The sequence below is a fragment of the Myodes glareolus genome, chromosome 9 (assembly GCF_982192425.1).
Source record: "Myodes glareolus chromosome 9, mMyoGla1.1, whole genome shotgun sequence".
NCBI lineage: Eukaryota > Metazoa > Chordata > Mammalia > Rodentia > Cricetidae > Myodes > Myodes glareolus.
In genome coordinates, this window is record NC_142034.1 from 69,377,763 (window position 1) to 69,400,694 (window position 22,932).

Sequence of the window (22,932 nt, forward strand, 5' to 3'; positions counted from 1 at the left end):
AGGCTTCAACTCAATGAGCCACCTTCTTGAGAGGAATGTTGGCACCCTGGCTGAAGATGTCATAAGTGCAGAGACACAGCACCTGATACCTGGGCAGCATCCTGAGTCAGACGGACCAGCATTGAGCACACCCATTTGCCAGGTTTTCCCCACCTCTCTTGGGCATGCCGTCACACCTCTCTGGCTTCATGGTCCTCATCTGTATCGGGAAAACCACACTTCCTACCTGTCTTCCTCCTAGGGTGGATGTCCATGGGACGCTGGGTGACTTGCACACTTGGAGACACTGGAGACCAAAGTAGCCAAGCACCCATAGGCACAGTCTGTCTGCCGTTTTCCTTAGATGCCAAACAAGCCCTCTTTCCCCCCACCTTATTTGGTCTGCACCTTTGAACAAAGAAACTCAAAATAAAAGGAAACTTTCAGTCTGTGCTTAAAGGTGAGGGGGAAATGCCTCCAGCTGACTTCCCTTACTTAACTTCATGGAGCTCTGTGTCCAAGTACATGCTTCTCAGCCTTGAACTTAGATGTGGGAGGATTTTCTGAACTCCTTCCAATTTGTCTCTGGGAGTGGGTGGGAGGGTGGGGCTCAAATCTGGGCTTCAGTGTTTGACATTCTCCTTTGTAGACTTCAGAACGACAACCAGTTCTTGAAAGAGTCAATTCAGAAGAATAATACAGCATATTAAAGGCACCCAGTGTGTGCCAGACACAACACTGAGAAGGAAAAGGAGGGCTGGGGATGGAATTCCGTGGGTAGTGTCTACCTAGCACACATGAAGCCCTGGGTTACATCCCCAGCTTCCTAAAAACCTTCTACCAGGGAGGCTGAGGCAGGAGGATCGGAAACTTAAGCCATCTTTCACTGCAGGGGAGTTCAAGATAGCTGGGGTTACATGAGACCCAGTCTCAAAAAGGAAAAAAAAAAAGTGGGAAAGAAGAGGAGCCCAGAGAGGAGTGTGTAGCAAAGGAAGTAAGCAGAGGTGATCAAAACATAGCTCACCTCCCACAAACATCAGTGGCTCCCCTGGGGGGGGGCCTGAGAACAGAAGCCCTTCCAGCCCCTCTCTTTTTCCCACAGTCTTTTGTTGGGCCTCCCCGTATTTTTAATCTATCCTGTAAAGGTTTTGGTTGTGTAACAAAAAAACTCCACATGGCTTCAAGAGTCGAAACTGTCAAAGTCAGTGTGAAATTTCACTCCACTGAGTATCCTGCTTCTTCAGTGCATATATGTATGTGTGTAATTAGTACACCAGTGTGTACATGTGCATAATTGATACACTGGTGTGTATATGTGCATAATTGATACACTGGCATGTATGAGTGCATAATTGATACACTGGTGTATTTATGTGCATAACGGATACACCTGTGTGTATTTGTATTGAGCTGGTGATTCTTCATAGGCATGATTTTTTCTTGTTTTTAGTTTTCATTTGTATGTGTGTGTATGTGTGTGTGTATGCACTCGTGTGCGTACGTGTGAGTATGCAGAGGCTTGCTGCAGAGCGCATGTGCAGGTCAGAGGACAGCTTTACAGAAATGATTCTCTTTCTTTCGCCTTCTTGTGGGTTCTGGAGACCAAACTCAGGTCATTGGGCTGGCATGGAGAGCCCATATATCTGCTGGGCCATCTTGCAAATCAGAGGTCTTTGGGCTTGGCAACCAGCACCTTTATCCGCTGAGCCATCTCACTAACCCTGCTGTGTAGCTTATGGGAAATAACAATTATCTAGCTTGTTCTTTGGAGTCTCAAAGGCCATTTTTCCTTAAATAACAGCTTTATATTTTGGCCTGTAGAAGCCCAAGGAAACACAACAAGAAAATAACACATATCATATTGTATCTGTCTCATCAATCTTGAACGTCCCATTAGCACCCACTCAGCCCTGCCCATGGACATGTTAACCATTTGAGAAATATTTTTTCATGAAGTATAATACAGGGTTAACTCCACCTAGACTTGTCTAACTTCTTACCTCCTTCCCTCCAAGGCTCAAACCACTTACAGGCCACTGTGACTGTAAACACCAGGAGGAAAGCAAGGAGAGGTAGTGTCCACTTTCTGGAAGGTCTCCACCTCTTCCCAGAAGGAGCGAGCATACACAACCCTCCCCTTTACTAGCCTGGCCTGACCTTATTTTTACCCTGTCTGTAACTCCCCAAACTTCTGACTTAGAAGTTAACTCCTAAGCAAGCCCCATCCCCATCTCCCACCCCTGCTCTACTTTTTTTTTGGCTATTAAATAAAGGCCTTTTTGTTTGTTTGTTTGTTTGTTTTTGACACAGGGTTTCAGGGTTTCTCTGTAACGTTGGAGCCTGTCCTGGAACTAGCTCTTGTAGACCAGGCTGGACTCCAACTCACAGAGATCTGCCTGCCTCTGCCTCCCAAATGCTGGGATTAAAGGCATGCGCCACCACCGCCCAGCAAATAAAGGCCTTTTTGACCCCAGTGTTTGTCCTTTGGATTTGGGGGCACTGTCTTTTCTCTGAGATGAGCTTTTGTACCTAGGCTTGAGCACACAGACATTGCCTCAAGAGTGGTTGTTGCGGAACCGTGACGTAACCAAGGGTTATGTCACAGTACCAAGGGTGTCTGTCTACCCATGAGAGAAGATAAGGAACATCGACGCAAAAGCACCCATGGAGGAGAAGCAGAGCAAGAAGGGCACAGCGCAAGTCCCTCCTCCAGCAAGCTTTGCCCACAGAACCCTATCCTGCCCCAAACTACCCCCACCAGACCTGAGGAATCCAGGTGATAGCAGGCTAAATATGGAAATATGGAAAGCTAAATTGAAGAAAGCAAGAAGAGACAGCCACAGACTCCTTCCCCTACTCCAGGCTGAGGAAGACTTGGTCAGTCCTAGCTGAATGAATGAATGTCTCTTCTCATCCCTGGAGGAAGTCACAAGGCAGCCAAGCATCCTCTTTTGCTTGGGTAATAGGAATGGGCCCAGGGCGGGGTCACAATTCCCCAGGTAGAAAGACAGAAAACCCTATGGACATGTGAAGGAAAGCATGGGAAAGATAATAGCCCTTCATCCCTGTGGGGCTTTTCTGTTGAGAAAGGCAGAAGATTTTTGACACTGATGATAACGCCCTAATTACGCAAGGCGATAGTGTATGCTTCCCAGAAGACATCTTGTCTAAGGCGTAAATAAACTGAGCTCACATGGCGCCCAAATGATGTAGAACCCTGAGCTTGTAGCCCTTCCTGAAACCTAAACAATATTCCCATAAGTTCACCTTAACACGTTGTCTACAAAAGAAAACACTTTCAGGTGGGAGCAGATGCAGAGACCCACAGCCAGACATTATGCAAAGAGAGTCTACATTGGAGGTCTCCATCGGGTCCCACTCTTCAGAGCTCGGGGGAACCCCAGGGAAGAGGAGGATGAAAGATTGTAGGAGTTAGAGGGGATGGAGGACAGCAGGAGAATTAACTCTGCAGGGCTCACATGGGCTCACGGAGACTGAAACAGCTTGCACAGGCCCGGCCAAGGTCTGTGCCAGGTCCCTGGCATGTATGTTATGGCTGTTAGCTTGGTGGTTTCATGGGACTCCTAACTCCTAGTTCCTTTTGTGGGGGTGGGGGTGTTTCTGACATTTTGCCTGCTTTTGGGACTCTTTTCTTCCTACTGGGTTGCCTTGTCCAGCCTCAATATGAGGGCTTTTTGCCCCGTTTGATTGCATCTTGTTTTGCTGTGTTTGGTTGTTTTCTCTTGGAGGCCTGCTCTTTTCTGAAGGGAAATGGAAAGGGGAGTGTATCTGGGGGAGAGGGAGGTGGGGACAGCTGGGAGGAAAGGGGACCTGTAGTCAGGATGTATTGTATGGGAGAAGAATCTATTTTCAACTAAGAGAGAGAGGAGAAAGAAGAAGAAGAAGAAGAGGAGGAGGAGAAGGAGGAAGAGGAGGAGAAGGAGGAAGAGGAGGAGGAGGAGGAGGAGGAGGAGGAGAAGAAGAAGAAGAAGAAGAAGAAGAAGAAGAAGAAAGAAGAAGAAGAAGAAGCAGCAGGGGATACTTAGCCACCTCTGGAGATATGACTTAAGAGCTGCCAAAAATCCCTTATAAAGGGACATCATGGGGTTGGAGAGAGGGATCTGCAGTTGAGAACACTGGCTATTCTTCCAGAAGACCTGGGTTCAATTCCCAGAATCCACATGGCAGTTCACAGTTGTCTACTACTCCAGTTCCAGGGGATCCAACACCTTCACACAGACATACATGCAGGCAAGACACCGATGCACATAAAATAAAAGTAAATAATTTTTAAAAAGAGAGAGACCTCATTGTAACTCTCCCTTGAGAGACCACAGCCATGACACCTGTGTTCCCTGGTCCTCTTCTCTTTTCTGAGTCCCTTTTTGTCTGTTCTTAACAAAACCAAACTGTGCTTTGTTTGGCTAGCCTTGGAGCTCTTCTCGTTGAAGACACAAACCCGTTTCGACTGTGTGGCGGTCTCTGAAAAGAACACAAGAGACTACCGTTGCTGTGAGCTGCCACTATCCCAGTGCCACTGACACACCATGGAATCACTCTTCAGTCAGTGCGTCCCTTCCTGTCTCTGGGCCTCAGTTTCCCCAGCACAGTACAACTCAACAAAATGACCCCAAGTTCTCTCCAGTCACCAGTGATCACATACATCTTGTTGCTGGGTGAGGCTGTAGCTCAGGGGTTAAGCCCTGGCTGTGTAAGCATGAAGACTGGAGATGTGAGCTTCAGAGATCGTGTAAGTGCCAAGTGTGATCCCAGCTAAAAAGAGCAGAGATGAGGGATCACCAGAACAAGCTGGCTGCAGAGACTGGTCATACTGACCAGCTCTAGGTTAGATGGAGAGACCCTGCCTCAGTGAAAAAGGCGGAAGAGTGATCAAGACTGATTCCAACATCAGTCTCAACCCTCTTCATGCATACACACAGCAAACATGTATACGCACGTTCACATCACACACACACACACACACACACACACACACACACGAAAATGGAAAAATAAATCAAAAAACAAACAAGCAAACCCTGATGACCTCTATGGGTAGGGCTGTGACCCAGGAAACCAATGTCACACCCGTCTCACACCTGCTCATAGGCTCGCCCATCATTACTTTATAACTGGCATGGCTCAGTGGTGACCCCCAAAGGGAGGGACACAACTGGCTGAGAGTATCGTTCTTTGGTGTCACTTCTCCTTCCCTATGCCCCTCCTCTACCCTGCCCTCCCAGCTCTGGGAGACTGAAACAGCCTTCCTTTTAAGAAATAATAATAGTGAGACTGGAGAGATGGCTCAGCAGCCGAGCACTCTGGCCGCTCTTCCAGGATTTGGATCCCAACTGTGGTGGTTTGAAAGAAAATTGTGCCAAAAGGAATGGCACTATTAGGAGATGTGACCTTGCTGGAGGAAGTGTGTCACTGTGGAGGCAGGCTCTGAGGTCTCACATATGCTCAAGCCACACTCAGTGTCTCAAGTGCCTTCCTGTTACCTACATATCTCGATTTAGCCAACACCATGTCTGCCTGCATGCTACCATGCTCCCCACCATAGTGATAATGGACTGAACCTCTTAAAATGTAAGCCACCCCAATTAAATGTCTTTTTCTTTATTAGAGTTTGCCGTGGTCATGTTGTCTCTTCACAGAAATAGAAACTCTTGCTAAGACACAAGCGCCAAGGGCAGCTCACGCCTCCTGTAGCTCCAGTTCCAAGGGATCCAGTGCAATCTTCCGGCACACAGCAGACACACAGACACATTCATAGCCACAAAAATAAAATAATCCCAGCATGGTGGTCTATGGCTGTAATCTCAGCACTTGGGGGTGATAGGATCAGGAGTTCAAGGCCAATATTGACGACCTAGCAAGGTGAAGACCAGCCTGGGCTACACAAAACCCTGCCAAGAAGAAGAAGAGGAAGAAGAGAAAGGAGAGGTGGAGGAGGAACAAAAGAAATGATGCAAAGGTTCTTAGAGAAAGCAATGAGAACCTGGCCATTTATGCTGCCCTTAAATTTTATCTGGAGAATTGGGTAATACCCCAACCCCCAAAGCTTTGGACCGCACAGGCTATACCTTCAGGAGGACTTTCAGTTATCACTGAGTTTCTATAAGGTGCCAGGCAGGCACGGAGATAATGAAAGAGTTGCTTCAGAGACACATCTCAAGAGTTCTGCACTCACACCAAAGCTCTACCTGTAGCCCCAACTTGGTCACTTTAACCATAAAATAATTCCTCTGGACTCAGTTTTCTCGTCTGTCAAATTGGAGATAATAATACCACCTACCTCAAGTGACACCCTCGGTCTGGACCCACAGGCTGGAGGAAGTTCCCAGGGGAATATGGATGAGGCAATGAATTCCCTTTTAGGTAGAAGTCACCAACTTCTTACCCAAAGGAGTACTAATGTTTGGACCAGATTACATGATCACAGGTGAGCCACTCCCAGGTCCTCATTTCAGTTTTTCTAATCCACTAAGAAGCTACTTATTATAGCATTGTTCACAACAGGCAAGGTATGGAGTCACACAAGGTGATCAAAGAAAGAACAGACAAATCTATATATAAGGTCATTAACATGGCGGGTACCACCGAGCCGTTAGAAGGAACGGATTGTGTCATTTGTGACAACACGGAGATCATAATGTTAAATAAAACAAATCAGGCACAGAAAAGATAAATACCCCCAGGAATCCTAAACTAGAGAGGAGAGGAGATGTCACTGGATGCCAGGAAGGGTAGGGAGGCTGGGCAAGGGACACTGGTTAACAGGTAACAGTGTAACCACAAAGAAATACAGCAGGTAACAACGTCACAGCAGAGGAGTACACGTCTGACTATTACAGCAGGCTGTTTGTGGTCAACCGTCGTGTGAAATAGTTACAAGAGGATACCTATAAAAAATGACAGGGTCTCATTAGGTAGCCCTAGCTGGCCTGGGACTCCCTATGTAGAGCAGGCTGGCCTCCAGCACAGAGAGCCACCTGTCTCTGCACCCCCAAGGGCTGGAGTTAAAGGCATGCTTCATCACACTAGGCCAGAATACCTCTAATGTCTTGTCAGAAAGAAATAGTAGATGTTTGAAATGATGAACAATCTAAGTGCCCTGAGTTGTTCAATATGGAATCTATACATGTCCGAGAACACCACACTGTACCCACGAAGATGCCATTATGTTAGTTTACAAGGTAGAGAGATAACTCTTGCCCGGGGACAGATATGAAACAGTCCAGAAAATTTAGGAGACACACACACAGCCCATACCCTCAACCCCTTTAAGGCCCCATGCCTGTTTTCCTCACTATCTCCCTAGACTATTCGATACACCTCAAGACCCTATGCATCCAACTTCCATACGAGAATGAAAGGAGTCCCCCCACACCCTCTCAACTCTACAGAGTCACAAATATATATATATATATTATCATCATTTAAATTGCACTTAGGGTCAGCAAGATACTTCAGAGAGTAAAGGCACCTGACTCCAAGCTAGAAGATAAGAGTGGCAGCCCGCATGTGGAAAAATAGAATCAGTTCCTACAAGTTGTCCTCTGACTTCCACACTTAAGCCGGGGCACACCCCTGTGCACGCATGCGCACATACACACATACAACTTTTTTAAGTGTAATTAAGTTATGTTCACTTCTCCCACTCTCCACACAGCTCTCAACTGGGCACACTGTACTCTGATACAGAGTACACAGGCCATAAAGAGCTAGGCCTGTTGGTCAGCTTTACAGAGACCCCACCCATGTCCCTCTGGTCCCCAGGCCTTTAGAAGCTACCTGCACTCTGGTATCTACTTCATGAGGTGGGGGGAGGCTCAGAGTGGTAAAGTGTCCTCGCCAGGGTCCCAAAGGCTTTGTGGTGGTGCAACATTGGAATCCAGCTCTGCAATTGCCTGGCTCCCGGTGGCTCACCTTCTTGTCTGACCAGTGGTGTTGCAAGTTAGGAGTGAACACCTTCACCCCACCCAACAAGTTTTCTTTGGGCTGTGATGTCCATGAAAGGCCCTGCATCAAACACCACTATTCTATTCACCCCTATCCAAAAGGTCTGAAGGTTAATTCCAGATTCTTAATCAATCTGGGGTGGAAACAAAATCGAGTTCACCCCAAGCCCCTGGCACTCTGAATGTACAGACCCCGTTGCCTGGAGGGAGCTGAGCTCTATCGGCAAGATGGAATCTAAAATTAGAGTCAAACTGTGGAATTTCAATTGCAGGCCCCAGAATACAGCCTGCTACTCCACAGACCAGGAATAGCACAGCGTGATGGTGCCAGACAAGAGAAGAAAGGACGTTTTGCAAGCCACAGCCAGGGCCACAGTGGACTCAGGGCAAGAACGTGAAGGGTGGGGCCCGCAATCACCCAAGGGCCTGTGCAGCAATCAAAGCTTCAGGCAGCAGACACGCAAGGACCTGGCTGGGGTGCAGCAGGGACTCCGCCAAGGGATGTGACCTCTGTCAAACTGCCCTTTGTCTTTTAGAGCCTCAGTTTCCAAAAAGCAAAGCAATGATGCTCCCCAGAGAAGTAGCCAGGCTTTGTGGAATCCGGCACATGCCACTGGGAAATGAAGGAAGGAGCAGTGAGGGGTTGGGTGGCCCTCTTTGGAGTTTTCAAAATTATGTTTATCTGTTTGTGCCTGGGATAGGGCATGTGGAGGTCAGAGGACAGCCTACAGAAATCGATTTTCTCCTTCTACCAAGTGGGCCCTAGGGATCAAATTCTGGCTATCAGGCTTGGCAGCTAGCACCTTTACTGATGAGCCATCTCCCAGCCTGGGGTGAGACTCCTGAGGAAAGGGGAAAGCAAAACAAAACCAGGAGCTGGGAAGATGACTCAGTCAGTAAAGTATGGTGTAAACAAGAGGTCTTGATTGGGACCCCCAGAAGAGCCAGGCCAAGCTGCACATGGCTGTAATCCCACTGTTGGGAGTGGGCTGTGGGATGCAGAGACATGTGGGATGCTGGAGCTCACTGACCAGCCAGATTTGCTGAGCTCCAGAGTCAAAATACCACAAGGTGGAACCAGGTGTAATGGTGCAGGCCTTTAACCCCAGCACTTGGGAGGCAGAGGCAGGTAGATCTCTGTGAGCTGAAGACCAGCCTGGTCTATAGAGTTCCAGCACCGTCAGGGTTCCATAGTGTCTCCAAACAAAAACAAAAACCGTGAAGAATGGTTGATGGAAACACCTCAAATCCACCTTTTACTTCAACAGGTACACACCATGCTTACAACACACAGACACAGCACAAATTCGGAATCCGCATGGGACCTGGTAAGGGACCGGCCCTTCAGAATCTGTTTCCAGTGTCCCTGTTACCCGTGAGGTGTTTTAAATTACGTTAAGTTGCCCTGTTGGCACATAGTAAGGCCTCAGTCGGTGCTGCGTTCTGGGGATGAGACGATGGTGGGGAGATGGGTCCGGCCTGAGAACAATGCTGTAATTTGTAGACGGAGGAGAGTTGGCTGCTTCCTCTGCACCAAGCAGAGATAATGACAGAGAATGGAATCCCAAGAAACTCCTTAGACGGTCCTCAGTCCCCAGAGCTCTAATCTGAAAGCCACATTAAGCAAATCACACCCCATCCCTGAGCCAAGCCCTGCCCAGGAAAACGTTCCTGGGGATCGTACAGTACTTGGCTCTTCTCATCTCCAGGGAAGCTCTGTCCTTTCATGGAGCCTCCTGAAAGCAAAAAAGTCACTTCAGGGATTCTTGCCCTATGGGTCGCATATCAGACATTTACATCATGATTCATGACAGCGGTAAAATTACCACACTTATGAAGTAGCAACAGCGTGATTTTATGGTTGCGGGGTCAACACAACGTGAGGAACTGTATCAAGAGTCGCAGCATAGGAAGTTGAGAACCACAGCTCTAGGTGAGGGGCCGGTTGTCCCCCCCCTCCCCCCCCCCGTGTCTTCTTAGCACAGGCAGCAGGCTGGTGGGATGTGGGAAACCTGCCTCAAGATGGGACACACAGGGGTGACAGTGTACAAGTCTGTAATCCCAGCACTCGGGAGGTAGAGGCAAAGGGGTCAAAAGTTCAAGGTGATCCTTGGCTACCTGGTAAGGGAGGCCACTCTGAGCTACAGGGGACCCTGTCTCACAAAAAAACCAGCTGCACCGTCGTTGTCTCCTTTCCTGGGATTGGGCAATACCAACACAGCTCACAACTCCCTCCCCCGAATCCCGCCTTTCTCTCCTACCCAGTTTCTTCAGGCAAGAGGAGGCGGGGCACCCAGGCAGGTGGGCGTGGTCTCATTCCAGCCCTGCCAGAGCAAGCTCTGAGGCCAGATCCACTGAGCACAGCTTGCACCTGCATCCACACCTCCCCAACTGCCCCCTCTCTATCCTGAGCTTGCCCTTTCTGAAGCTGTCATGTCTGCGACCAAGAGTACTGGGGATCCCCAGGTAGCCACCACTATCAAGCTGGACCTCGTGTCGTCTCCTGAGAGTACCAAGAAGGTGCAGAGCCAGAATCCTAGTCTCGGGAATGGAAGCTCCTCAGAGTCATCCAAGAAGGCCAAGGGCATAACGTGAGTGCCTCTCCCTGCCACCCCATGTCTGCTCCCATCAGCTTCCAGCCTGGACCTCGAGGTGGGTGTGTCTGACCCTCAACCTACTGTGCCACCAGGAACACTAAAGAGGAAAAAGTGGCAGCCACAGGCTGTGCCAAATAGGAAATTCTAGCAGAGGCCAGGTTTAGAATTCGAAAAGCCCTGAGAGGGAAACTGAGGCCCAATGGCTTTAAGCCACATGCTAAGGTTTACAGACAGAGACAAGGCTAGAATATAGTGCTATTTGGGGCTTTTGGTGTCTAGGAAGGGAGGCAGAACTTGGAAGGAAGCTAGGATCAGCGTGTAAGACCACAGTGGCCTCACCAACCCACAAGCAAGCCTCTCCCTGCAGCAAGCCTGGCCTTTGCTGCCACTAAGGTTGTAATGGTGCATATAGAAGATTCTAGTTTCTTCCAGTTCCTGAAAGATGGAGTCTGGAGCAGGGGCATTCACAAAGGTTTTCAGAACATGGCAAGCGGCAGCGCTCCGGCATTTTCTCCCTCCTTTAACTTCACCCATACAACAGTCCAGCTAGCTCAGGCTCATGCTTTAAGAGGCCATTTGACACCATCCGTGTAGTACATCACTTCATAGAGGACCAGAAGGACTGGGTTTGGGTGGAAGCTTGCCCTTCTCTCCTACAAATCATCTTCCCTCATATGTAAAGCGGGGAGGAGCAGGTATGACCCAGGACATAAAAGGAGTGTGTGTGTGTATGTGTGTGTGTGTGTGTAAACTGAAGGTGAATGAGGAGGAGGAGAATGTGTGGCAGAGAGGGAGAAGGTGCTGAAAGGATGGACTCAGTCTCTCCACACCACCCACAAGACACTGCAGGAATGGACTCAATGGTTGCTGGCAGGATGATGTGGATCCTTTGTTTCTGGAACTGGTCCTGGGCCTTCTACGTGCTAGAGATCATTGGAGCGAGCTGTCAAGGCCCGCAGGCCACCTGCAGAAGAGCAGGGGTATTTCTCAACTTTTGAGAACCAGCTGACTCTCGTCCGTGTCCTGGGTGGTTGAGGTGGCAATTTCAGTTACTTAAAACTCGAAAGAATAAAGCAGACACCAGCCAGAGAGGACCTGTGGGGCTTGGAGACAAGTCACATAGGCTGGGTAGGCATGCAGGTGGTGGAATCTGGCCTCCTGGGTTCAGTTCCCACTTACCAGCTGGAGAAAGTGATAAGAGTCTATAAATGATGGCTTGCTCCTCCCAGGATGGCTGAGCCTTCGATGTGAGCACGAAGCCCCCAAGCATAGTACCTGTGTATTCTTAGCTGCTTAAAAAGATCTCTGATGGTGGCTCCAGGTCAACCAAAGGAGTCAAAGATGGAAGCCAGGCCTCCTGGCTCCTGATCCAAAACGGCGAGCTGGCAGAACGGCTGCAAGCTAAATTTTGATTTCCTAAGTCCTTTAGTTAGAAATTTCCCAAGTGACCCGCTGACCCCTTCCCAGTTGCAAAATAAGCCCATCATGGGGGCCAGGGGGTATAGTTCTCTGTCAGCAATGTTGACACCCACATGGAAAGGGAAAGGCATGCAGGGCTCTCCACCCCCTTTCTCCTCCAATTGTTCTTTAACTCCTACCAATCCACGGGGAGTTCTTCCGATGCTAGAGGACCTGGGGGTTAATGCAGAGACTGGGAGCTGGGTGAAGTCTTTCAGAATAGCTTTGTTCTTCTTCACATTTTCAGAGGTTCTCTGGAGTCAGACATGTGCTCCCACAAAATGACAGAGCTGGGTAAGCAGCGGACTTGGGTTGTAACCCTGGTTTGTCTGATTCCAACACCCAGGCTCCTTCCAGGCTCCTGTCCCTGGCTTAAGACGATCTGCTGGGTGCAAGGGCTTTTGGGGGAATTTCTAAGGCTTCTGAAGGGTTAGATAAAAGCCAAGAGCTCTGTTTCACAAGGTCAGAATACAGAGGCATCTAGAAGAACGCTGGGTTTGAAATTCACTGGGAGAGAAAGTCCCAACTTGGAATTTTTCTCCCCTAATGACCTTGTTCTCCAAATCAACTTCACATCTCTCTTAAAGAAATAGTAAATCAGGGCTGGTAGAGTTCCTGGGTAGAGGGCACGAGGCCCTGGGTTTGATCCCCAGTACTTCATGAAGTGGGCATGGTGGTACACACCTATGGCACTGGAGAGGTGGAGGATGGACAATCAGAAATTCAAGGTCACCCTTGGCTACATAGTGAGTTTGAGGTCAGCCTGTGCTACATGAGACTCTGTCTCAAGAAAGAGAGAAAGAGAGGAGGGGGAGAAATGGAGAAGGAGAAAGAGAGGAAGGAAGGGAAGGAAAGAAAGAAAAAGAAAGAAGAAATCCTGGTTGATTGCTGAGGGCACCTCTCAGTAGCAGAACACTTACTTAACATATACAAGGCCCTGGTGTGATCCTGAACACCAGAAGTAAGCAATGACAGAAAGAGTGGGAGTCCTGTGCTTTAGTTTGGGTTTTACTGGGTTAGGGGTCATGCCATTCCCCAGACTTAATGTCCTGGACTAAGAAGAAAAAGAAAACCTCTCTGGAGATCAATCCTCAAATGACCCAGGTGCCCTGACCTATTACTGAGAAGTCACAGGGACTTTTATTTTTTCCTATCTGCCTTTCCCTCATTCCTGGAGTGTGATCCTGTCTCTGCCACAGCTTGGGAAGCCAGGTTTGTCTCTGGGCCTCAGTTTCCTCTGTGATGACTCTGGGCTGCCTTTCTTCCCTTGCCTTGGATCCACCTCCTGGAGTTCAGCAAAAGTGAAAGACAGCTGTGAAGCAGCTTGGCTTCCAGCCCCAGCTTCCCAAGGCAGCCGTGGACAAATCATTTAGGTACTTTTGTGCCTCCATTTCCTATCTGTAAACTAAAACCCACATCCGTGCCTACTTTATTGTCTTGCCAAAAGAGATCGAATAAGATGTTATATATACACTCTTAGTACAGTGGCTCATACAGTTAGTGTTTCGTGGCACAGAGTTGCTAACGCCAGGACAATTCTGGACAACTTGAGATGGGTAGTCACCTTCCAGGAGACCCACATGTGTCAAACAAGGATATAGGAGCATCAAGGTGCCCATGAACTTACCTGCCCAGTTTAATTGAGGTGTTGACAGGTGATGAGGGAATGGTTTCTAGATTCTTTCCCTTCCCCACTTCCATGTCCTCTTACATCTTTCTCCTCCTGCAGAGGGTTCCAGACATTGGTTCACCTGGTCAAAGGCAACATGGGCACGGGAATCCTAGGACTCCCCTTGGCTGTGAAGAATGCAGGCATCTTGGTAAGATCTGTGGGGTGCGGGAGGAGATGGTAATGGGTTAGGAGAAGTGTTTCCTGGAATAGTAACTGGACCCAAAATGGACCTAGAATCTAAACATCAAGCCTGAGTCTGAGTTCTGCCTTGGCCACATGTTCTAGGAGTTCTTTTTATCCACTCTCAAGCCTCAGCTTCCTCTTTTGTAGAATGTAAGGTTGGAGTTGGACCAGTTATCCAATCTGACTTTACAGAGCCTATGTGTCCTGGAGTGTACTTCAGAGGCCACTAAAGGGATATGTAGTCAAGACTTTGGGTCCCCTACTCCCATCACAAACTTTATCATGGTTGTTTCATGTACTTTTGGGGAATTACGTAAGATTGCTTTTGGAAAGATTAGCAAAAATGACTTTCCACTCAGTTTTCTAGAAAGTTCTTTCAGAGCTAGCAAATGGTTCAGTAGATAAAGGTACTGGCGACCATGTCCAAGGAACCGAGTTTGAGCCCTGGGACCCACATGGTAGAAGGAGAGAGAAAGAACTCCTGACTTCTGTCCTCTAACCTCTGCACGTACTGTGGCATGCTGGAGCCCGCATCCCCAAACAATAACCGAGAGAGAGAGAGAAAGAGAGAGAGAGAGAGAGGCTTTTGTATCCTCAGCAGTATTTGCACTACTAAGTTGTCTTCTCTCCTTCCTCACTCATGTCTGCCCTGCCTGCAGATGGGCCCGCTCAGTCTGCTGGTGATGGGCCTCATCGCCTGCCACTGTATGCACATCCTGGTCAGGTGTGCCCAGCGCTTCTGTCACAGGTGAGTAAAGTTCCATGTGTGAGTCCCGGGGACATCCCCCAAACATCTTACATTAGAAGAGCTTCCTTCCCCATGGTCCCCATGGTTGCCAAGAAAAAGAGCTTCAGAGATGGGGAGACTTCAGGGGAGGTCGGGGCACATGACTGCTTAGGTGACCTCAGTCTGGCCTTTTTTTTTTTTTTTTTTTTTTGAGCTTGTCTGGTCGGCCCACCTATAGAGTGGGGATAAACAACCCTTGCCTGCTCCTGCCTCTAAGAGTTGAACCCAGTTCAGCGAGAGCCATGGGTCTAGGCACCTCTACACCCACACCAGGCTGTGTTGTTAATCATGCCATGTGTCAGCTCCTCAGTTTACAGGGGAAAACAAGGCACAGTGGCATTACAACCAGGTCTCACAGCCTCCGTTAGAACCTGCTGTGTTGGCTCCACGTTCTTTCTACCCTGATCTGTGAGGCCTTGGTCTGGATCTCTGGACATTTAAAAAAAAATTTTTAACCTGTGAGCTGTGAGAAGTGGAGGGATCCTTGAGTGGGTGTGTAAGGAGTGGAGGATGCCCTGAGTGGATGTGTCATTTCAACATGAGGACAGCCATGTCGAGTTCCCTAATGTCCCCAAAACCTTCCCGAGGTGAGAGGCTCAAAGAGATCGCAAAACCTTCCTCTGCTCCAAATGGACCTGTTGACTGTGTATAGCAACTGCCAACCACGGCTTCCTCTTCTGGGATGTCTGCAGCCTGAGGCTGCTCCCCTCCAGGGACCGCCTACCCAGAGTAGGGAAACCTGTCTCCTGGACAGCTGTGCACGTGAAGCCTGGTTCCTCAGCTGCATACGACACATGCTCTGGGCTTCTGGGCTGCTGTGGCTGCTGCCACGCATCCGAGTAAGCACAACCCACCGGATCCTGGCTTTTCTGAACACGGCTCTGTGCTTTCCTTATCATCCCAGTTAGGTCAATCCCTGGAGCCATGTAGAGCATGGCGGGAAGTGTATGCATGTATGTATGCATGTGTACACGTGACACAGCATACAGGGGAGGTCAGAGGACAGTCTCAGTTGTGAGCCCTGGCCTTCCACCTTGTTTGAAAAAAAGGTCTCTTGTTCGCTGCTACATATGCCAGGCTACACAGCCAACACAATGCCAGGGGTTCAAGGATCCTCCTGTTCCTGCCTTTCATTCTGCAGGACTTACAGACCTGGCTTTTAAGTGGGTCCAGGGATTTGAACTCAGGTCTTCATGTTATACGGCATCTGCCCAGTTTGGCCTCTCATCTCCCTAAAGTCATAATCTTAGATTCCTTTGTCTCTTACAATGTATGTGCTTTGTCCTACAGACTCAACAAGCCCTTCATGGACTATGGAGACACAGTAATGCATGGACTGGAAGCTAGTCCCAACGCCTGGCTGCAAAACCACGCCCACTGGGGGAGGTACCTTGTTCTTCCGTTGTTTACAATGGGTTAGGATAAGGAAGGAAAAAACAGACCGCCAGGGAATTTCTTCTTCCCTGCCAAGGTGGCTCCAAAGTCAAACTCTCCGCAGGGAGGAGGGTCACTGCCAACGTCATTTTTCCAGCTCTTGTATAACTCTTGTGATAGGAGTTCATTTACCACACGTTCTGAGGAAACCCCCCTTATCCCTGCAGACAGCACAGGGAAGGAAACAGGCAGCAAGGCTTTGCTCTTTCATTACCCATGGTCCACTGGGAAGGGCAGACGTCTGTGGCTTGATTATGCAATCCACATGGGACACACATGAAAGAGGTTCTGACTACTACCAAACGGGTAGAGGGTTATCGAGACCAGGGAAGAGGGGTGTGTCAGGGCCAGGGTGGCTTCGCTGGAACGCTGAGACGGATGCTGCACAAAGTAGCCTTGAAGACTGAGGAGTTACTTAGGGCGGAGAAGGCCAGGCCTGACGGGCCTTCTGGGAAGCGGGCAGAGCTGGGGTGCAGGCCACACGGGGATGTGACAGGTTCACGTTACAGAAAGACCAGGTGGCACGAAGGCAGAGTCAGGGTGGGGAAATGGAGGAAGGTGCCCAGTCACATCGTCTAGTTTATTTTTGTCGATTTAATATGTAGTTAATCGTTTGGGGGGAGGGGTTCATGTCGAGGCCAAAAGACAACCCGGGAGTAGGTTCTCTCCTCCTACCACGTGGGTCCCAGGGATCGAACTCAGGTCATTGGGTCTGGCAGTGAACATCATTGTTTACCAAACCATCTTACTGGCCCACACTGTGTGTTCTAGACCCTCTCTAAGATTTTGTTATTTTTTAAAAAATATATATTTATTTGTATTACTTTTAATTTTGTATGGGTGGAGTATTGTGTATGAGTGGTAATGCCCCAAAAGGCTAGAAACATTAGAGCCCCTGGAGCTAAAGTTACAGGTGGTTATGATGCAGGGGCTGGGAGCCGAACTCTGATCCTCTGTAAAAGCAGTCTATGCTCTTAACCGTGGAGCCACCTTGTCAGCCCCTTTCTTCAGAAAGCAGAAAGCCAAGGGAGCTTTTCATTTTAAAGCATTCTTTAATGTACATTCTTGAAAGGCTCATCGAGCTTCTGTGAGAAGAGATGATAAGGGAGCCAAGGGCAGACTTCCCGAGCCCTGAGGAGGTTTCAGAGTAGATGATGTCCACTCTGTGGTGACAACGGGAAATGAAGAAAGGTGTCTCAGCAAGAGGTTAGCTGAAAGCCAAGGCAAGAGTTGGGGCTGAGGACATGGGTCATCAGTCAAAGCATCTGTTGTGCAAGCGTGAGGACCAGAGTTCAGATCTCCAGAACCCATGCAGGTGTGTGTGGGGGGGGGGGGGGGTGGGCCATCTATAGTTCCAGCCTCAAAAAGAGGAGGCAGGAGTCCCAAGAGCAGACTGGCTAGCAAGACTATCAGGGAGCTCTGGGTTTGATTGAGCGACCCTAACTCAATGAATTAGGTGGGAGAGCATCGAGAATGATTCTGCCTCCACACCCATGCACACACATGTGCCGCACATGTGAAACATGCATGTACACATGTGTGTGCATCTTCACACATACGCACACGAATGAATAAAGACAAGAAAGAGATAGATTGGCTCAAACTTCTACCCACTTCCGTTTCGGACAACCTGGGTCTGTGGTGACCTTTGAGGGGAGACTGCACTGGGTAGAAATGCCAGTCTTACAGAACTGAAGTCACGGGGCCAGGGAGAGAAATCTTGAGGAAAGAATGGAAAACGTAAACAACAGAAAGATCCAAATTTTAGGACACTTGTTTGCACTGAACTGTTCCTCGCTAAGGCCCAACTATTAGCTCTCAGGGGCGACACGCATGTCAGCACATCTGTCCGTGCTGCCCGAATTTAAGTTCACACCTCTGCTTCTCTCTTCAGGCCTATTCCACCCCATCTGCCATCTGTTTGCTCAGCACCAACCAATTGCTCCTCTTCTGTTTGCATACTCGCTGGTGTGGGCCCATTCTCGACACCTAAATATGGCCATGTATCACTTTCTTACAAATCATGAAACTGATGTATCAACCTTTGTAGACTTCAGCAAATCTGAGCATTTGATGCAGAGTTATCCACAGGATAGCTACCAAACGTCTGCTGTCATAGGGTTTCCACTGCTGCGACATTGCTGGGCTCCAAACGGCCTCAGCCCATGGTTACTGCTGTTCTTGGCGGTCATCCCATGGTACTGGCATCTCAAAAACGGGGGTCTCCTGCTTCGACTGGCTACACTTTCACCAATAGCTTCTCATGGGCTTTCCTCATGATGCCAAGCCTCAGCTTCTTTGCAAGTCTTCCACATTGCCAAGTCCGGCTGCCATCCCAAGGTGCAGCCTTGGCTGCCTCTGGAGCACAGCTTCTCTGTGCTCTCAGGAAACACTTCCCAGAAGACTCCACCAGGGATACTGGCCTCTTCTTAATCACCGCTAATTTTTTAGCTCCTGCTGACCAGCATCAGTTGTCCAGCGACATTAAGGTTTCACCTCAGTAGTTCTGGGGTCTTATTAAACACAGCTGATTCTGCAGCCCCAGCTAACCAGAACCACGGGATCTTAATTCCAAATAACAAATGGCCCTGCTAGAGTCTTTAAGCTTTCCTCTGGAACTTTGCGAGCCAGGCCTCCATCTTCTGCACTTCTCTTAATTTTCTTATCTTTCCAAGTTCCCACAGAACATCCCACTGAGGTCTCAATACTCAATGGCTCCTCTAGCCCAAAGTTCCAAAGTTCTTCCACAATCCTCCCCAAACCATGGCCAGGTCTGTCAAAGCAATACCACATGATACTGGTACCAATTTGTCTTAGTTGGTGTTTCTATTGCTGGGACAAAACACCATAACCAGAAAGCAAGCTGGGGAGGAAAGGGTTTATTTGGTTTACACTTGAGCATTGCTGTTCAGCACTGAAGGAAGTCAGGACAAGAAATCAACAGGGCAGGATCTTAGAGGCAGCAACTGATGCAGAGGCCGTGGAGGATGCTTCTTACTGACTTGCTTCCCCTGTCTTGCTCAGTCTACCTTCTTGTAGAATCCAGGACTACCTGCCCAGGGATGGTACCACCCACCATGGGCTGAGTCCTCCCCCATTGATCACTAAATGAGAAAATGCCTGCAGTTGGGTCTCTTTGAGGCATTTCCTCAACTGAGGCTCCTTCCTTGGTGACTCTGGCTTGTGTTAAGTCAGTACACGAGACCTCCCAATGTACCTGCAGAGGGTCAGGTGGTACTTTCAACTTTGCATCCACATTTTGAACCTGGTGTGTACCTTTGTTTGGGGCTTGACTGTCTGGCTTCGTAAGACTGGGCCAAGGACTGGGGAGATGGCTCAGTGGATAGAGGGTTTGCCATATAAAAGCCAGGCAGGCATGGTAGCCCACCAGGAATAGTATTTGAGGGGCACAGACAGGATCGCTGGGGGGAGCTGGTGTAACCAGATTAGAGGAATTATTGAATTTTAAGTTCAGTGACAAACCTTTCCTTGATAATGTAAAGTAGAAAGTGGTGGAGGAGGACACGTGACATCAACCTCTACCCTCTACACACACATACACATACACACACAGTGCACACACACACAGAGTGAACACACATACACACACACAATGAACATGTATATACTCACACACATTGAACATGCTTGTACACACACATAGTAAACATGCATACACACATTGATGTAGCACGTATTCTAACTTGTCTTAATAATAAAAAATCAAAGTCAGCTATCAGGGATGAAAGCTGAAGGACCAGAGAAGCAGATTGACAGCCACTAGAGAGTTCTTACCTCTACCAGTGCTCAGACCAAAGGGGTGATCCTGTCCTCAGGCTGGATCCTCAGACTGACTGCCTCAGACTGCAGTGAACCCCTGTCTTCTCCTGCCTTATATTCCTCTCTTTGCCCAGTCATATCATTCTTGTTTCCACCTCCCTAATGCTGAGATTAAAGGTGTGGGATCCCAAGTGCTGGAATCACCTTTGTGTGAGTTCTGTTTCTCTTTGAAACTGGATCAATCTCCTGTCGCCCAGGGTGGCTTTGAACTCAAGGAGATCTGTCTGTCTCTGTCTCCCAAGTCCTGGGATAGATTAAAGGTGTGAGCCACCACTGTCTGGCCTCTAGTGGCTTAGCTCTGCACTCTGATCTTCAGACAAGCTTTATTTGTTAAAACACAAACAAAATATCACTACACATGCACACATACATACACACTGTACACGCACAGTGAATATGCACATACATACACATTGAAAATGCATACACACACAGCAAACATGCATGCACACACATACACAGTGAACATACATGCACACACAAAGGGGGGAGGTTAGGGGAGAGAACACAAACTCAAATAACTTCCTGCATTGCATCACTCTTTCTACTTACACTGAAATTTCTTTCACTGTGGTCCTAAAAGACCTCTTTGTTGAGCCTTTCCTACCCTAGGGACATCTCAGTAGCTGAAGGGACAACTATTTCTTCTTTTTCTCTTGATTCTGTTGGCCTTTCCCCCAGCTTCCTTTCCTATTCTCCATCAAGTCCACTGTAGGTGTCCGTGTCTATCAAACAGTGTTCTGAGGGGTTGCTGGGAGAGTTTCAGCACCAGGCGTATGTAAGAGGGGCACAGTAAAGAAACCGCCAACACCATTGCTCCACGATACAGTTAGGAGGAAGGTTTTTATATGAGAGAGAGAGAGAGAGAGACAAAGAGAGAAAGAGAGAGAATACAGCCAGAGGCTTCTGGAAGAGTCCAGAGCAGAGAGAGAGAAAGCAGACTGACCATGGCCAGCAGACTGGACCTGGCTGGGGCTGTCTGTGACAGGGGAGGAGAGCATAGGGCAGAGAACAGAGGAAAGATAGGAAGAATAGCAAGGACAGAGAATGGTGGGGATAGAAGGGTTATAAAAGGGATGAGTCTCTGAGGGTGGGGAAGTTTAGGGTAGAAGCGGAGCTGACAGGAGTTAGGATGCTAGCACAGACTTTGAAATGTGTACTAGGTACTTGTGATGCTGAGGGAGCCGGAAGGCTGGCCTGCACTTCAATGTGCAACCACAGTTATATGCCAATGGAGAGTCATATGTCCCCTCTGCCAGAGGTAAGGGAAACGACTTCTTTTGGCAGATGGGAACTGGTTTCCTACGTTTCTGAGGGATGCAGGCTTTTTTCTAACCCCCGGAAATCCTGTAGCCCAGAACATTGAATCCAGGACATTGAACGTGTGTCTGGATAGAAGGACTGCCTTTTGGAGTTTGGGGAATTAGAGTTTCCTTTGACCCCGACAGTTAGGACCTCTGCCCTTTCCCTCCCAGACTGCATGCTCTTCACCCTCGATCTGCCTCCTCAAGGCTTTGTCCATTGACACAGCTCAGCGTCCCAGCCGCTGACACACAGTGGAGTCCTGAGCAGCGTTGAGCTTCAGATACCAAATGAGGTTGTCCTGTCCTCTTCTCCCCAGGCCCGTCCTTCCTTCTGAGTGGTCCAAGTCAAACTAGGTACAACATATAAGATTACCTGTCCCCTACCCAGTGGCCCATGATCAAGGTCCGTATATTCCAGTCCTCTCGAGTTTTAAGCATGCTTTCATCTTCCTGTCCTTGTGACCACAGCTCAATGCAGGCGACTGCCCTTTCTTTATAGAGAGAATCTGCCATCACACCCTCTGGCTAAGTCTTGCTCCCCCGGTGAATATTGCACTTGGAAGGTGAAACCTACCTGTTTGCTTACACAAATGGTTCCTCATTTCTTCTCCACCACCTCCTTCTATTTTTTCTTTTCTCTTCCTCCTTCTCTTCTTCTTTCTTCCTCCCTCTCCTCCTCCCCCCTTTCCCTTTCCCCCTCCCAAAGGAGCCTTTTCTCATATCTTATTCTTCCCATTGTAATATGTATGTGTGGTGTGTATGCTTTTGCATGCACGTGTAGTACATGTGTGCTCATGCTTGTGGAGGCCTAAGGTTGATGTCAGCATCATCCTCCATCACTCTCGCACTCCTTGGGGCAGGGTCTCTCAGTCAAACCCAGAGCTTGCTGATAAGGCTAATTTCATTCGCCGTCTTGCTATGGAGATCCCATCTCCATCTTTCAAGGCTGGAAGAACAGCATGCGCACCTGGCATTTATGTGGATTCTGGGGAACCTGGACCACACTTTGACTACTGAGCCATCTCTCTAGCTCTCTCTCTCTCTCTCTCTCTCTCTCTCTCTCTCTCTCTCCCTCCCCTTATTCTCTCCCCTTTAGGATTAAAGATAACCATATTAAGGGAATGAAGACAGATTAGGGATAAATTATTGGAATTTGTACATTTATTTAGACATCTTACCAGATAGCCTTTGATGTGGATATTTTGGGTGCAAATTTATACAAAATAATGGACTATGTTTTCACCATGCCCCCTAGAGCCACAGTATAATGTTAATTTCTTTCTGTGCATATGTGTGAGTGCATCTTTATGTGTACATGCACATGTCTGTGGTGTGAATGTTCATGAACATGTATGTGTATATACTTGTGCATGTGGAGGCCAGAGGTCAATATCTGGTGTCTTTCTCATCCTCTTTATGCATATATATGTACATATATATATATATGTATATGTATATATATATACTATACACACACACACACACACACACACGCAGGGTCTCTCATTGAACCTAGAACTCACTGATTTGGCTACATTGGCCAGGCAGCAAGCTCCGGGAACACTTCTGTCTCTACCTTCCCAGTGCTACGGTACAAGTGTGCCCCACCACGCCTGACTTTTATGTAGGTGCTAGGGATCTGAATACAGGGCCTCATGCTTGTGAACAAGCGAGAAATTGCATCATTTATTCAGCCCTTGTAGTGCTATTTTCT

General features: G+C 48.5%; 1 protein-coding gene across 1 annotated transcript in view; it reads left to right on the plus strand.

Moving 5' to 3' along the window:
* Window positions 1-10,272: 10,272 nt before the first annotated feature.
* Slc36a2 (solute carrier family 36 member 2) overlaps window positions 10,273-22,932 on the plus strand; it is a 27,111-nt gene continuing 14,451 nt past the window's right edge. Inside the window, exons 1-4 of the mRNA XM_087910620.1 lie at window positions 10,273-10,534; window positions 13,728-13,818; window positions 14,513-14,601; window positions 15,931-16,026. Of these exons, the coding sequence (XP_087766746.1) occupies window positions 10,377-10,534; window positions 13,728-13,818; window positions 14,513-14,601; window positions 15,931-16,026 (434 nt within the window). The 5' untranslated portion in view covers window positions 10,273-10,376. The remainder of the gene's footprint in view (window positions 10,535-13,727; window positions 13,819-14,512; window positions 14,602-15,930; window positions 16,027-22,932) is intronic.